At 50.4% G+C, this 16490-nt stretch overlaps 2 protein-coding genes across 3 annotated transcripts in view; one reads left to right on the forward strand and one right to left on the reverse strand.

The window, feature by feature from the left end:
- Positions 1–16490, forward strand: part of LOC128140324 (GDNF-inducible zinc finger protein 1-like) — a 74875-nt gene that overhangs the window by 3467 nt on the left and 54918 nt on the right. The window lies entirely within an intron of this gene.
- On the reverse strand, positions 232–7246 carry CD93 (CD93 molecule). Of its 2 annotated transcripts, XM_052783896.1 has the most exons (3): positions 6610–7246; positions 3305–5833; positions 232–1486 (listed from the first exon to the last, which is right to left on the reverse strand). In XM_052783896.1, the coding sequence occupies exons 2-3, from the start codon at positions 5011–5013 to the stop codon at positions 1468–1470; spliced, it is 1728 nt and encodes a 575-aa protein (XP_052639856.1). In that variant the 5' UTR covers positions 5014–5833; positions 6610–7246; the 3' UTR covers positions 232–1467. The 2 variants fall into 2 exon arrangements, with proteins under 2 accessions (XP_052639856.1, XP_052639855.1); XM_052783895.1 differs by lacking the exon at positions 6610–7246 and having other exon boundaries at positions 232–2537; positions 3305–5453.

Consider the following 16490-nt stretch of genomic DNA (forward strand, 5'->3'; position numbering starts at 1 on the left):
CTCGTGGGCTTAGGACCTTGCTCACGGGCTTAGGATCCGACCGAGATCATCCCAGTGCCCCTACCCCATGGCCTTGGTAGATATGGAGTGAATGGCCCTCGCTCAGGCAGCAGTGCCTACAAAAGGCTGAGACCCCACTGACTTCACTACACGCAGGATGAGCACCGATAGAGCATTTGTTAGCACCGTCCACCACTGTAGGTAACGCAAGGATTACATGTACCAAATCAATAGGTTTTGATATCGTATATGTTTATTAAAAACCACTGAAGATGCATTCTGTTTATATTTTATTGGTGTTTCATCAGAAAAGCAACATACAGTGTTATTCAACATGTGGGATAACCTTATTCTTTTAGTCGAAGGTAACTGCAAGGCTGTGGTGCTGTGCCATTGCCGTGCATATGACAAAGTAAAATCCAGTCCTGATGTGCCATTTCCGCAAAGGATGAGGCGTGTCTTAATTCTGGACCGTAAAAATATAACACTTACCTCATTACAAACCAGTTGATATGTACAAAGCATTTCAGACATGTCAGCTAGCCCGTCCTGCCATGGTGACAGCAGGACAGTTATAGGTCTTGCTTATAATGGCACCTCATTGATACGGCAGGAACGGGGAGCAGAGGTAGCTGCCCTGGGCACTGTGGTAAAACCCCCTTGGGCCAGGATGAACATCCCGTCTCCTCTGACTGTAAGACGGGGGTACCGAACTATCTGGTCCCATTCCTGTTTGCTTTAGCCCATGGGATTCACCGGGCCCTAGATAACTCCCTAACAAGGATGCAGATCAAAATGGTCCTGCTGGGTTCGTGGCAGGAAGAAAGGGAGACATGAGATTATCCAGGTGTAATTGCACCAGTGTGAAGGATGCTACATCAGGAAATATTCCACCAGAGAGAACCCAAACTAAACCTAGACACAAATTAGTGTCTTCCCCAGGCTGGACCCACTACCACACTCCATTGGTAATATACTACGCATACTGGAATATACAAAGGTCGTAACAGAGATCAGGATTATAGGTTTTACTGAGGAATTTCTGGAATAAATAACACCTCTCAGATTTGTACCAGCTCTGAGCCCACGCTTATGCTTCCTTTTCCCTTTTTCATAGTGGAATAAGCGTTATATACAAGGATTTATTGATACCTTAACTGAAGAATAAGGCAGAACCACTCCTGAGACGTTAATGTGTGGAAAATGCCTCTGCTTTTGATAAAGCAAACCAAGTAGTCCCTGCAATGCAAGGCACGTCGCCGTGACTGGCTTTTCCCTATACAGACCCCGAGTCGGCATAGCCTGACAGCGCAGGCATAATTTTATGTATGTAGGTTGTCCCACTGATTTCAGTAGGATTATTCGTTTGCTTAATTTATTCATATATTCAGAGTGCTTTGCTGGCTTGTCATAACACAGACAGGGTATGAATTTTCTGCGGGACTTCCAAGAATGCCGCTGCTGCATTCACTGCTTCTCCCAGCCACTGTGCGGAGAAAAGGAAGCATGGACAGAACAGTAAAAACACTTCTATCAGCTACATCGGCTTGTGTTGTTTTGTTTGGTTTTGTTGTTTTTTTTTTTAATTTTACAATGGAGAAATGAAGACAAAAAAAACAGCAGGAAAGGGTTTTCCTCCAGACATGGAAGAACAGGATGCAGGTCGCTGCCTACAGCAAACTCCTTTGTGTTCAGTTCCCATTTCTGTAGCAATTAAGCCTCAAGTATACAATAAAACCAGCAGAAACTTCAGGAAACTTATGTGCCATTCAAATCACATGCCTGTTCTTTTCTAGCACCTTTTTACCTTGGAGAGCATGGATAAATAATGAAGCTGGCACTGCTTGATGGGAAGCAGGAATGGCCCCTGTGCCCCTCAGTTTTTGGGGGAGGATTCCCACTGAAACAGCTCAGAGAGGCTTCATTGTCAGGAGTGGCCGAGTATAAGCAGCTCTCTGAAGTTAGGTACCTGGGGAAGACTGGGTAACAATTTGCCCTGAGAAAGCATTTGCTTTGAAGCGGGGTTAAAAGTTTTATACATAATAATTAGCAAATATACAACATCCAGTGTATTCTTTACAGGGGGAGGAATGGAAAATGCATTCAGCCTGGACCCCCAGCAGTTGGGAAGGGGTCCAGCCCCAAAAGTATGATCCAACAGGAAAAGTCTGGTCTCTCATGCAGCTGCATTTGAAGGAGAGCATTGTTTTCTGTATTTTGCAAGTGGTTTTAAACTGAATACACCAGAAACGGGTAGGTGGCTTTTCTAAACATAGTTTTTCATACCTTTTTACCGTATATTCTCTGCCTTGGCCCCTTGCCTACAAGGCTGGGTCGCACAGATTTCCCCATGCTGTGCACCTTCTGGGTCAAGGTCTCGCCCTTCCGGGGCTTGATGCCTTGGGGGAAGCATCGCTGTCTCACTGCTCCAAACCCAGGGCAATCGCGCAGGCTCCCGCACAGGTCTAGGGAGCTGCAGGGATGATACAGCTCCACTAACCTTACGGTGTCTGCTCCCCCGGAAAAGCTCTCTGCTGCTGTAGTTTTAAAAAGGTTTATTCAGTTACCTCTGATGTGACTTTTTTCTAAAAAAAAAACCCCCAAACCAAACCAAACCAACATTGAAAAAAAAGCCCTGCTTGTGGCTGCAGAGACCAGTTCTTGCCCTGGTGAAACACACAAGTATTTCAAACCCATTTCAATGAGAACAAGGCAAAACCAAGGGTTGAATGCAGGCTGTCTGCTGCCAGGCAGACGAGGGGGGGGACTAGCATTGCTTTGGGGATGGCAGAGAATTGGGGGGGGGCTGCGGGGACAGGGCAGGGAAGCTGCTGCTTTTGCAGGTTGGCATTTCAAATACAGGTAGGGGAGGCCAAATGAGAAAGGAAATTAATTGTTTTCCTGTAGGAAGACAAATCAATACTTATAATTTGCTATTTTTAAGCACAGTGAGGTTCTGCAGAGCTGAGGAGCAGCCCCGGTAGGTGACTTCAACCCCATCCCTTCCCAACCTTGCAGCACTGTCCCTGTTAACCCTTTCCTCCGAGGAGCGGTGGGTGGTTTATAAACTGCAGGACGGATTTGGGCTGCCGTCCCACCCAGCACCGAGACCTGCCTTTGCGGGGGTGGGGGGGATCAGCTCCCGCTTTGCAAGGAACTCCAGGACAGGCTCTCAGACATGCAAAACCATGTTGAACAGACAGCATCACACCCCCCCTCCCTTTTATTTTTCTTTTTAATTTGCAAAAACGCTCTCTGCTGCTCAAGGCTCTGCCTCCCCGCTCGCTGCCCCGGGTGCCATTACCTGCGCTCGCCGCCTGCCCCGCGGCTCTCCGGCTGCTCAGGCACCCAGCAGTAGTTGTCCGCTGCACTTTTGGCCGGCTGCTTCTCCCGCTTGGCCGCCCTCCTCCTGCAGGCCAGCAGGGCCAGGGCAAAGGCCAGCAGCAGCAGAATGGCTACCAGGCTGCCCAGGATGTAGTAGAGGAGCAGCCTGGGGCCGTCGGTGCTGTGCTCGGGGCCGGGTGCCGACCCTACCGCTGTGGGGGCTGGTGGCGTTGCCCTGACGGGGATGCCCAGGGTCTGGTGGATGCCTGTGGTCCATGGGGCACCCGTGGTCTGGAGGATGCCCATGGTCCGCAGGGCGCCCGTGGTCTGCGGGATGCCCGTGGTCCGCAGGGTGCTGTTGGGGGCCCCCGCGGGCTGCTCTCCAGCGGTGGGTGTGGCGCGGCAGCCGTGTCCATCCTCCTCCGGGAGGAAGCCGGGCGGGCAGAGGCACTCGAAGCTGCCGGGCAGATTGCGGCAGGGCCCAGGGCAGGGGTCCCGCAGGCACTCGTCCACGTCCAGGCAGGCATTGCCACTGCCGGGCTGGCGCTGGTAGCCGGGCCGGCAGGCGCAGTGGAAGGAGCCGGGGACGTTGAGGCAGAGCTGGGGGCAGACACCGGGCGAGGCACACTCATCCTCGTCGAGGCAGTGGTGGCTGCCCGGCCCCATCAGCTGGTAGCCGGGCCGGCAGAGGCAGAAGAAGCTGCCAGCCGTGTTGTGGCACTCGTGCTGGCAGGGCCTGTCCCGGCACTCATCCACGTCCAGGCAGCGGTGGCCGTCGGGCGCCAGGGCGTAGCCGGCCTCGCAGCCGCACTCGAAGCCGCTGGGCAGCATCCGGCAGGTCCCCTGGCAGGGGTTGGGGTGGCAGGCGTCCTCGGGCAAGCAGGAGGCCATGTCAGGCGCTAGGATGTAGCCGGGATGGCAGGCGCAGCGCGGAGTCTCCCCCGGTGCCTCCAGGCAGCGATGCTGGCAGCCGCCGTTGCGGTGGGCGCAGGCGGTGGGGCAGAGGGGTCCGGGGGGGTGCCAGGCGAAGCTGCCCCCCTCCAGCGGCCCCTTGCAGACGGCGAAGGCCTGGCCCCCGCCCCCCTCGCAGTCGGCCTCCGCGAGCGTGCCGAAGGGGGCAGCCGCCAGCCGGGAGCTGCGCACCCCGAAGGGGGTGGTGTAGCTGACCCGGCCGGGCCCGGCCAGCGGCAGGGGTCCGCACATCCCCCGAAAGCTGAACTTGCAGAGGAAGGCGGTCAGCAGGGCCCGGCAGGGACGGTCAGCCCAGCCGGCGGTGCCGGAGGGCCCAGCCGGCCGCAAGCTGACGCAGCGGGAGATGACGCAGGTGACGGCGGGCTCGGACAGCCAGGCCGAGTAGTTACCGGGCTCCCCGCCAGCCGCCCAGGTGAAGCCCCTCAGAGGTTCCTGCGGCTGGATGCACTGGCCCCGTGATAGAGACAGCCCGATCCAGGCCGGGCCCGGCCAGCCGGCCGCCGCCATCAGCTCCCGCAACCGCCGGGCCTCGTTGGGGCTGCGTACCGGAGCCAGGTTGCCGCCGTTGTGCCGGCAGCGTTCCTGGGCGGCGCTCCAGCCCAGCTCGGCCCGGTGCAGGGTGTAGCAGGCGGTGCCGGCGCAGACCACATCGGCGTCCTCCCCACCGGACCCCCGAGCCAGCAAGAGCAGCAGCAGCAGCAGCTGGGCGATGGCCATCCCGCCGGCTGCACGGACGGAGGGGAGGATGGAGGGACTCGTCAGCCTCCAGCTCACATCCCCTCGTCCCGCCGAGCTCGCCCTACGTGCATCCTGTGTTCCCGGGTCTCCTATTTATCACCGGAGGCTACGGCTTCCTGTAGCGTGGTCTGGCTCGCCGATTGTTGGTGGCGGCCCGGGCGGTCGCCTCGTTGTCTTCCCCTTCCCCCTGGTGCAGCGGGCTCTTCGCTCCCATCCTAAAGCTTTGGCTGCGAAGGGGCTCACTGCACTTCAGCTGGCGATGCTTTTCTGCAGGAGAAACTAGCCGGGTTCCTGCTTTTTTTTTTTTGTTTTCAAGGGCTTGATCTGCTCACTCACCCAGCCAAAGATTTTTCTAATCCCTAATAGGGCCTGATAGTTTTCAAGCATGTATTGCTAAAAAGGGGGGGAAAAAAAACCCCAACACAAATAAAAAGCCGTGGGATCCCTTGCTATCGGCCTCTAAAAGAAACTGAGTATTTGGCTTGGTGTCTCATGCGCATGCTACATTTCCAGTGCATTTTTCCCCTTCTTCGTGCGCTTTAAATAGATGGACAAGCCCTGAAATAGGAGCTAGGTCGTGGGAAGGTCCAGGCTGCCAGGACAGAGCCAAGCTTGGCCGGTTCCTGATGCTGTCCAGAGCAAACCCTCCATGTCGGGGGAAGTGCTGGCCAGACGCTGCCCCAGCATCATGCAGGTGAGGGTTGATGCTGTGATGCTCCGTGTTAATAACTCGCAAATCACTTGACCCCGATCCAGTGTAGAGCAGAGAATCAGCTGGCCTTGGCTGATGTTGGTGGCTCTGCAGAAAGCCATTAGAGAAAGGGCAAAGGCATTAATATAGCACACTGTAATGTTTAAACAAACACTAACATTGCAAAAGCCCTTAAAAGGGCTTGAAGCAACTTCTCTGCAACAGTGTTTTAGGATCCAGGAGCATTTTAGCAGCATGATTGAAATTTAAATATTTTTCAATATTTAAATTAAATATTTACTGGTGCAGGATTTGCTTTGGTTATCCTTTTTCAGACCAGGCGATGCCAAGCAACACAGTGACTTCTTTTCTGCCCCAGTGCTGCAGCGGGTGTGCTCGCTGTTGGGTGCTGCAGCCACACACGTAACCCGGCTGTGCACGTACGCAAACCAGCATTTTGCACATCTGAGCACCTCTGGGCACGTCCTGGTTTGGACCCATCTTTTTTTATTTTACTGTAAAGCTGTCCTTTTCAAGCGGATTCCTGCCCGCAGAGCAAAGTCTGCAGAGAGGTCAGGATGGTGATAGTGTTATAGAGGGTGAAGATTAATGGACTGCCCCGAAGATGGGAGGACTGCGGGAGAGGCTCTCCAGAAATGGTCCTCCTTGCACTTTCTGCTTGCTCTTTGGAGACCCTTGGATGAAGACAAGCGGGTAGAGAGGTTTGATGACACATGTTGTACACATGTCAAGTAACGTGGGGCAGTTTATTTGCACAGTCATCAGAATACATGGTAGTGCGAGGGGAGGGGATAGCAAATGAGCAAAAAGCTAATGAGTTTAAAAAAAGCTAATCCCAGTGCCCTTGCTGACAGTCTGCTCACCCTTCTGCATCCCCAGGATCTTCTGCTGGAGCTACCCTCTTGCAGCAGCTAATTCAGACTTTAACCCCTTGACCTGCAAGTCTGTCTTATCTTTTCCTGCTTAGCAGGCATCTGTCATAACCATGAATTCACTGTTCATTCCAGTAATCTTCCTATTTGTTGATTTATCTGTGTTTTGTGTGCTGAGTTAGCTCAGTAACGTGGTAGTGAGTGACAGCAATCCAACCGGGGAACCGAAACAAGAAGCCCCCTTGTTCACATACCCTAAATATAAGTTTCCAAAAATCCCAGTACTGAAGACTACAGATTTCTCTTGTCCTTCCCCAGACATGTTTATGTACAGCGTTCCTGGAAGAGCCCTGGTCGCTGGGATGTCCTCTGGCCAGCAGCAGGGACTGGGGCTGGGGTTTGGGTCTTGGCACATCTGAAGGCTGCAAAGACCTTTGATGCAAAGGAGAAGGGGGTAGGAGCTGGAGGCCCTTCACCAACCTCTCCTGTACCCTACAATTTGCCAAGCTACTGGATGGCACTGGTTTCACTAAAAAAAAAAGAGAAGCATCATTTGGGTGATGCGAGGTTGTCACTCCTCTCTGGGCTAAGACTAAGATGTAGGGAGTCACAGGTAATACTCTGAAACCAGAGCCTTTTGGGTCAGCTGCCACACCGAAAAAACTGTGTTGGGAGGAGAAAAATACTTTGATGCCATCTCAAATTGGTTTTACTCAGAATTTCCTACTGGAAGAAATGGGGGGAATTTTCTTTCGACTTGTACGAAATAAGAGAGCTCAACACAAAAGCATTTCCTTTCTGCTAAACCAGTACATGTCTTTGCTTTTATACAAACACTGCTAGTGTCTTCTCTTTCCAGCTGAAATGGTCAGACAAGCTGAGTGCCCAACTGACAATTTATTTCAGCAACCCAAATGAGCATTTTTTGTCCAGCCAAGGTCCATGGACAAAAAATGGCCATTTCTAACTATAGCTCCTCTGGACATTTCCAAGCTGGGGTTATGGACAAAACCAAAAATACTTTAAAATAATTTCTAGGTGCATATCTAAGAGGTCATTCCAGCAGAGTAATTAATGAATTTCTGGTGATACCCTTCATTAGGATGTGTATGAGGTCTAATGAGGTAGAAGTCAGGGCTCCTGTCCCAGGGAAGAGAACTTCTTTTTCCAGACCGCGGTGTCAGATCCTTTCCTTTGATTTGCAAGAATATAGCTAATAACTTTTGCCAGTGGCCTTTTTTTTTTTTTCCCCAATAAAAGTTTCTATGTTCCTTCCAGAGCTGTTTATGGGCTGGTTACAATTTCACGGACAGGAACACACCCCCCCCCCATACCACTTTTTAGTGCGATCTTCATCTGCAAAGCTTATACTGATATTTTTACCCACAGTTTTGGCAAGGAAGTAGTTTTTGGTAACTTAAAAACACATCGTGCTTCTATTGTTTTTTATTAAATACGCCATGCTTTTTAAATTTTCTTCTCAGTTGGGCTGATGTTCCCATTTGAAAATCAATCAAAGTCCTGGTTCCTAAGTTAAAAGGCGTTTTGTTTCTCAACCCCCACAGCTGAACATATCTATAAGCCCCTGTTTCAGATAATGATCAGAACCAAATTATCTTCTGGAGACCAGAAATCCTGCTGAGTGGCATACTGCACTTTAAAAAAAAAAAAATTAAATTAAAAAAAAAAAATCAGCTTGCTGAAGGAACTGGTTAAAAAATGTTTCTCCAAGGCCAAAGAAGGAAACATGTACTGTCTGCTTGACATCAGCCACGGCTGTTTGTGCAAACCCCAAGGCTGGGACAAGGGACAATGGGGCCAGGGGAGGAACACCTGTGCCAGCAGCAGCTGGAGAAGAATAGGAGGAACTAGGCTTCCTCTGGGGACATTCTCAAGGACATCGCGTCAGGTCGGTGGTGTGCAGTAAACCGCCCGCTCCCCCAGGCGAGCAGCAGGGCCTGGCAGCCCCAGCACAGTGAGCAGGCTCGTGGGACGGGGCAGACACTTTTTGCATGTGAAATTTTGGGGAATTTGGGCAATGTGGAACTGGGTTGACTCTTGCTAATGCCAAATGCGGGCACTGGAGAGGCTGCGGTGTGTTTGCATGAGTGCCCTTTAGTTTTGATGATTTACAGCAACACCTTATTGGGTATGAAGATTTTTATCATCTGCTTTTAAAGTAAGAAAATCTTAATACTATCAGAGCTGATTTTCCAGCTAAATTATTTCTGAAGGATGAAGCTCAGTGGCCAGTGTTGGAGTCCCTTGCTAACAATCAGGAATTAGCAGGGCTATAATGGAAACAAAATCCAAAGTGCCAGGAACAGGACGTTGCTTTATTTAGTTTCTAGCTACCATTGTGATTGTATTTATGGCAACAGTAGGTGTGTTTGCTTTCATGCCTTGGAGTCAGGTAAAGAAGAATACTGATTTTTGTTAAGGGTCTCATAATTATGAAGCCGAGGCATGTCACTAGCTTGCTCGTTCAGCAACTGAAAGCAACTATTTCTGATGTACTTTTCAGATGCAGCCGGGTATGGGGAGGTGTTCCGCCTTCCCTGCTCCCGCTCCGCCAGGCTTGCCCTCCTGGCAGGGTCAGCAGAGCCCCCGGGTGCTGAGACGAGCACCAGGAGTCATGAAGCTGGCTGCTTAACACTTTACCCAAGCTGCTGGAGACCCTGAGAGTTATTTAAAAATGCCTGGAAGGAAGTAGAAAAGCAAACAACATTGAATACAAGGGGAGAGCGGGGGGAGAAAAACCAGTTCCAAAACCCGGAGCGTAACAGCACGGATGGAGAAAAGCTTTGCAAACAGCCACAAGCGCCGAAGCCGGCTACTGGGAAACTTCTCTGTGACAGGGAGCGGAGCAAGCAGGGTCTCGCCCTCGGAGGGGATCCATTTGCACCAGGTCCTCGTCTCATCCTCGTATTCTTCTTCTCAAACTGCGGATTTAAAAGTTACAAGCCTGGTTCGCTGTCACCCAGGAGTGGGCCGAGCCTGCATTTCAAGGGAACACAGCACAGTCAACAACAGGACTTGGTGCCACAGTTTATTCATTAATGCAATACTTGTCTTTGCAGGAAATATATATCCTCTTCAGTTATTTTTTTTTTTAATATATATTACAATATTATACACACAAACACATACGCATACTTCATATACAGATTTAGAAACCTTATTCTACATATTTTTATCAACAGGTATATTAGAATTCCTTTTGGGCTACAGTAGGTTCTCCTAAGTCTGACTGAGGAATATCACACTCCGCAAATCCTCCCAGGATTTTTGCAGGGGCCTTTACGCAGAGAAGGAAAAATACTCCCTGTGAACAAATGCAACAAAGTCAACCTTATAAGAAAAGCAAATGAAAATATTTCACATTCTTTAGTGGTAATCACTTGGAATTATTTTTGTAAGACCTTCTTTTAGTGCTGTTAGTTTTTCTAAGTGGCTGTAACAAAGAAAGAGCCTCAGCGTGGAGGGGGAGGATGTGTTTCCACCTTGCTTTCAGTTGCTAAAACAGCTGGGAAGGCTCGTGAAGCACTAATGCAGTGTATGTTCCCCACCAGGATAGCAGAGGTGCTGCAAAAAGCCACTGCCGATGGCAGAAGGAGGAGGCTGAGTAGCCAGCCAGGACCAGGCCATGGATGGGACCATGGCCAGTGTTATTCTGGTTTATTCTGGAGCAGACGGACCGCAGAGCCCCAGAGATGCGGTTACCCCCAGTGCCGAAGAGCATCGGCTTTGGGCATCGGGTCCACAAAGCCATTTCTGCATCAGGCTACGGAAATCCCACAGTCACCAGGACCTGGATGCTTTTGAACAGCAAGGGGTTTTTAAAATAAGACATTATCAGCGGCCCACATGAAAGGCAGCCTCATGAAGAGAGCACTTCCCTCTCCCGCGAGTCTCTCCGGCTTCACCCGCCCGGCCGGCGGAGAAGAAAGGGTGCCTTTTATCCCCAAAGGCTGGGGCCGGGCATCGTGCTGCGCGCCTCTGTTTATTTGTCCTGCCTTTCCCTCTGTGCTGCAGACGATGCCGCCCCTCCGAGGTGCAACGCTGGAACAGGGGGGGGTCTAGATAAAAGGGGGGTGCTGGGGTGGGGATGTTCGAAACCTAAACAGGCGTTTCAGCAGGAAAGCAGTGTGGCAGGCTGAGGGTGAGGCCATGGGGCCGGATCCCGTGTCCTACAAAGCTAGCGGTTTTTTTACAGGCTCTGTTAGTTGCAGAGTGGAGCCCTTCACAAGCGAATGCAGGTGATAACTGTGGAGTGGCAAAGGGTTATTTGATGGTTGTGGGCCAGTGGCTGTGGCCAGGGAAAATGCAGCTCATGTGCCAGCCTCTGCCACTCTTCTGGGAAAAACTGTGTTGCCCTGGGATGGTTTTTCACCTTCAGGAACAACTTTTCCCCCTCCTCCTGAGGAAGGGATTACTGAGGGCCAGCAGCAATCTGCTCTGGTTTTCATCCCCTTCTGCAAAGATCCCTGCAGGAAGTGGCCACCTTTTCCAGAGCAAATGAACTCCTGTTTAAAATGGCATTTACTTTGAAAAGTTACCGTAATTTGGCAAGCTGGCCCTATTTCATGATAATGAAGGTAATCATTTGCTTATGTGTATGAAGGTGGCACCAGGGAGCCTCTTTCACGGCTGAGCACTGCCATGCAGACACAAGAGAAGAAGGCATCCCCATCTGCACAGCACCCAGGTCTCCATCCTCACATTGCCATGTGTCCTGCCTTCTGGAAAACTGCACAGAAACATCAATCCCGTGCCCAAAAAACACTTGGACCACCTGAGACTAATAAATAGTCTTATTTTATTGAGTGGTGGTCCCAGCAAACCTTTGGAGATTCAGTAAAAAAAAAAGGCAAAAACAAACAAACAAACAAACAAACAAAACCCCCACCAAAGTATTATTGATTTAAAAAACCACCAAAGTATCATTGATTTATTAAGTGAAGAGGGTGTTTGGGTTCCAGCTAGGAGTGTGTTGGTGGGCTGGGTGGGAGGACTTCAAGACCTTACATCTCCCCTGCTGTAATGCAATTGCCTGGGTGCTGCCATGTGTTTCTCCATGGTTTTCTTTCCCCTGGGCTCTCCTGGGTTTTAGGAGCAGTATGACTGATTGCTTAGTCAAGGTGTGCATTGCGCAAGCTACAGCTAAAGCAACTAATTTTATTTTTTCCTTTCCAAAGTGATGGGTTTTGTGGGTTTTCCCTTTGTGGCTGACTCTTAGCTTATTTCATATAGGTCATACCTGCAAAGAGCAGCTGGGTCCTTGTCCTGGTTTCAGCTGGGATAGAGTTAACTGTCTTCCTAGTAGCTGGTACAGTGCTATGTTTTGAGTTCAGAGCGAAGAATGTTGATAACACTGATGTTTTCAGTTGTTGCTCAGTAGTGTTTAGACTAATGTCAAGGATTTTTCAGCTTCTCATGCCCAGCCAGTGAGAAAGCTGGAGGGGCACAAGAAGTTGGCACAGGACACAGCCAGGGCACCTGACCCAAACTGGCCAACGGTGTATTCCATACCATGTGACGTCCCATCCAGTACAGAAACGGGGAAGTGGGGGGGCAGGGATTCGCCGCTCGGGGGACTGGCTGGGTGTCGGTCGGCGGGTGGTGAGCAATTGCACTGCGTATCATTTGTACATTCCAATCCTTTCATTATTGCTGTTGTCATTTTATTAGTGTTATCATTATCATTATTAGTTTCTTCTTTTCTGTTCTATTAAACCGTTCTTATCTCAACCCACGGGTTTTGCTTCTTCTCCCGATTTTCTCCCCCATCCCACTGGGTGGGGGGGAGTGAGTGAGCGGCTGCGTGGTGTTTAGTTGCTGGCTGGGGTTAAACCACGACAGTCCTTTTTGGCGCCCAACGTGGGGCACGAAGGGTTGAGATAACGACAAACCTGACCAGAGCTTGTTAAAACAAATTTGTTATAAGCATTCATTATATCGGTCTAATAGTTGCTGGTCATTATGTTGATTTATGTGTTCTTAGAGTTGTTGCTCTGGTTTTTAAAGTTCTGTTATGTATCACCTCGCTTGCTGTATGTAGTCCCTCTTCTGCTGCTTATCATCCGTGGGAGGTGGATTAAGGTTTTCGCTTTGATGTATTGTATAACACTGGTTTATGGTATGATAAAGTCGTCGGCTGTGGGATTAATCCGGTACTTGCACCCAGCATTGTCACCTTTATACTGTGGAAGCCATCTGTGGGAAACTATTAATAATTATACCATTTACCTTTCCTCCTTGGAAAACCAGTCTATGGGTGGGATACCTTTCTTCCCCTCTCCTTTCTCCTTCAGTCCAGTTACAATGGTGTTTGAGAATTTTGAAAAATTTGAATACTCTTGGGATGTTGGGACCAGCACGGTCCTAGCCCTACTGCTAGGAATTAGCATGCTTCTGAATGTGGTTCAGCTCTCATTTAAGGTTAAACAACTATTTAAGAAAATCACCCAGAGATCTGCCCCAAGGCTGGATAATTATGAGTGGCAGGGTGTGTGGGGTAGTATGGGCAAGTACCTAGAAAAGTGGGCACCTCCAGTGTTTTGGAAATTCACCCCTGAACAAGTGCAGAATCCAGAAGAACTAGTAAAATATTTGGAAAAGGTATGCTGTCACCCCGGCAGCTCCAGAGAGATACAAATTACTGCAACGTGCTGGGGCCTGGCCCATGCCTATCGAGCCCTGTTCGACACCACTCAGTACCCTCAAGGGGAAGAGAAGGTCTCTGGACCTAACAACAAAACGATGAGCACTGTGGCTATCCAAACCTCAGCGACAGGCACTGCAGCCCCTCCAGCCTCGGCAATGAGCACGGCAGCTACCCAAACCTCGGCAACGGGCACTGAGGTCCCTCCAGCCCCAGCAACGAGCACAGCAGCTACCCAAACCTTGGCAACAGACACTGCGGTTATCCAAGACCCGGCGAGCGGTACTGCAACTGAACCAGTGGACCAACCTGCACCAGTATCAGTTGCCCCCGTACAGAAAAAGAAAAATACAAAAAAATCAGTTCGCTTAGCGAAGGATGAAGGCGAACCAGGGTCATCACGGGAACAGGAGGAAGAGGCAGAACCAGAGGTAATAACCCGGTCCCTATCCTTGAGTGAGCTGCGGGATATGCGAAAAGATTTTGGCCGCCGTATAGGTGAGCATATTATCACCTGGCTCCTCCGATGCTGGGACAATGGGGCTAATAGCTTGGAATTAGAAGGTAGGGAAGCCAAGCAGCTGGGATCGCTTGCCAGGGAAGGTGGCATTGACAAGGCAATTGGAAAAGGGACACAAGCCATCAGCCTCTGGAGGCGACTCCTGTCAAGTGTGAAGGAAAGGTACCCCTTTAAGGAAGATGTTATATGTCAATCAAGCAAGTGGACAACCATGGAAAAAGGTATCCAATATCTGAGGGAATTAGCTGTGCTAGAGACAATTCATCATGATCCGGACAACCCACAATTACCCAAAGATCCAGACGAAGTCCAATGCACACGACCCATGTGGCGGAAGTTTGTACGGAGCGCACCATCGTCCTATGCCAACTCACTGGCAATAATGACCTGGAAAGACGAAGAGGCACCGACAGTGGATGAAGTGGCTCGCCAACTCCGTCAATACGAAGAGAATCTCTCCTCCTCCCTACAAGCCTGCATTTCGGCTGTGGAGAAGCTGTCCGAGGATTTCCAGCAATTCAAAGAGGAGATGTCCTGTTGCCCACCTGTAAGGACCAATGTCTCAGCTATTAGGAGTGAGCGCTCCTCTGCCCAAGAGAAAGAATATAGAAGGTACACACCGCGAGGTGCCCTGTGGTTTTACTTATGTGATCATGGAGAGGACATGAGGAAATGGGATGGAAAACCTACCTCGGTCCTAAATGCACGGGTACGTGAGCTGCGAGGAAAAAACACCACAAAAGGGGATTCTACCAGGAAAAATGCCGCTCCGGTTTCCAAACAGAGTAGAAGGGCTGATCTTATTTCTGATCCTCTTGAAGGGACTTCTGAGCCAATTTTACGAGAAGTGAATACTGGATACTCTGACCAGAATTAGAGGGGCCCTGCCTCCAGCCAGGTGGAGGAAAGGGATAACCGGGTCTATTGGACTGTGTGGATTCGATGGCCTGGCACGTTAGACCCACAGGAGTATAAGGCTCTAGTAGACACCGGCGCACAGTGTACTTTAATGCCATCAAGTTATGAAGGGGCAGAACCCATTTCTATTTCTGGTGTGACAGGGGGATCCCAAGAGTTAACTGTATTGGAAGCTGAAGTAAGCCTAACTGGGAATGAATGGCAGAAACACCCCATTGTGACTGGTCCAGAGGCTCCGTGCATCCTTGGCATAGACTATCTCAGGAGAGGGTATTTTAAGGACCCAAAGGGGTATCGATGGGCTTTTGGTATAGCTGCCTTGGAGACGGAGGGCACGGAACAGCTGTCTACCCTGCCTGGTCTCTCTCAAGACCCTTCGATTGTGGGGTTGCTGAGGGTTGAAGAACAACAAGTACCAATTGCTACCACGACGGTGCACCGGCGGCAATATCGCACCAACCGAGACTCTCTGATTCCCATCCACAAGTTGATTCGCCAACTGGAGAGCCAAGGAGTGATCAGCAAAACTCGCTCACCTTTTAATAGTCCCATATGGCCCGTGCGAAAGTCTAATGGGGAGTGGAGACTAACAGTTGACTATCGCGGCCTGAATGAAGTTACGCCACCGCTGAGTGCTGCCGTTCCAGATATGCTAGAACTTCAATACGAACTAGAGTCAAAGGCAGCCAAGTGGTATGCTACAATTGACATTGCTAATGCGTTTTTCTCAATCCCTCTGGCAGCAGAGTGTCGTCCACAATTTGCCTTTACTTGGAGGGGTGTCCAGTACACTTGGAATCGACTGCCCCAGGGGTGGAAACACAGCCCCACCATTTGCCATGGACTAATCCAGACTGCACTGGAAAAAGGTGAAGCTCCGGAACACCTGCAATACATTGATGACATCATCGTATGGGGCAACACGGCAGAAGAAGTCTTTGAGAAAGGGAAGAAAATAATCCAAATCCTTCTGAAAGCCGGTTTTGCCATAAAAGAAGGTAAGGTCAAGGGACCTGCACGGGAGATCCAGTTTTTAGGAATAAAATGGCAAGATGGGCGTCGTCAGATCCCAATGGATGTGATTAACAAAATAGCAGCTATGTCTCCACCAACTAATAAAAAGGAAACACAGGCCTTCTTAGGTGTCGTGGGGTTTTGGAGAATGCATATTCCAAATTACAGTCTGATTGTAAGCCCTCTCTATCAAGTGACCCGAAAGAAGAATGATTTTCAATGGGGCCCTGAGCAACAACAAGCCTTTGAACAAATTAAACGGGAGATTGTTCACGCAGTAGCCCTTGGACCAGTCCGGACAGGACAAGATGTTAAAAATGTGCTCTATACTGCAGCTGGGGAGAATGGCCCTACCTGGAGCCTCTGGCAGAAAGCACCTGGGGAGACCCGAGGCCGACCCCTGGGGTTTTGGAGTCGGGGATACAGAGGATCCGAGGCTCGCTATACTCCAACTGAAAAGGAGATATTGGCAGCATATGAAGGAGTTCAAGCTGCCTCAGAAGTTGTTGGTACTGAAACACAGCTCCTCTTAGCACCCCGACTGCCAGTGCTGGGCTGGATGTTCAAAGGGAGGGTCTCCTCTACACATCACGCGACTGATGCCACGTGGAGTAAGTGGATTGCACTGATCACACAACGGGCTCGCATAGGAAACCCCAGTCGCCCAGGAATTTTGGAAGTGATCACGGACTGGCCAGAAGGCAAAGATTTTGGAATGTCGCCAGAGGAGGAGGTGGCACGTGCTGAAGAGGCCCC

This window comes from Harpia harpyja, chromosome 4 (assembly GCF_026419915.1).
Source record: "Harpia harpyja isolate bHarHar1 chromosome 4, bHarHar1 primary haplotype, whole genome shotgun sequence".
Taxonomy (NCBI): Eukaryota; Metazoa; Chordata; class Aves; order Accipitriformes; family Accipitridae; genus Harpia; species Harpia harpyja.

What these genes read in the sequence shown, in the direction of transcription:
- CD93 (XM_052783895.1), bottom strand. Translation starts at nt 5,013, where the DNA reads ATGGCCATCGCCCAGCTGCTGCTGCTGCTGCTCTTGCTGGCTCGGGGG. An exon ending in GGGGCAGGCGGCGAGCGCAG is followed by an intron (nt 2,538 to 3,304) that starts GTAATGGCACCC and finishes TTAAAACTACAG; the next exon opens with CAGCAGAGAGCTTTTCCGGG.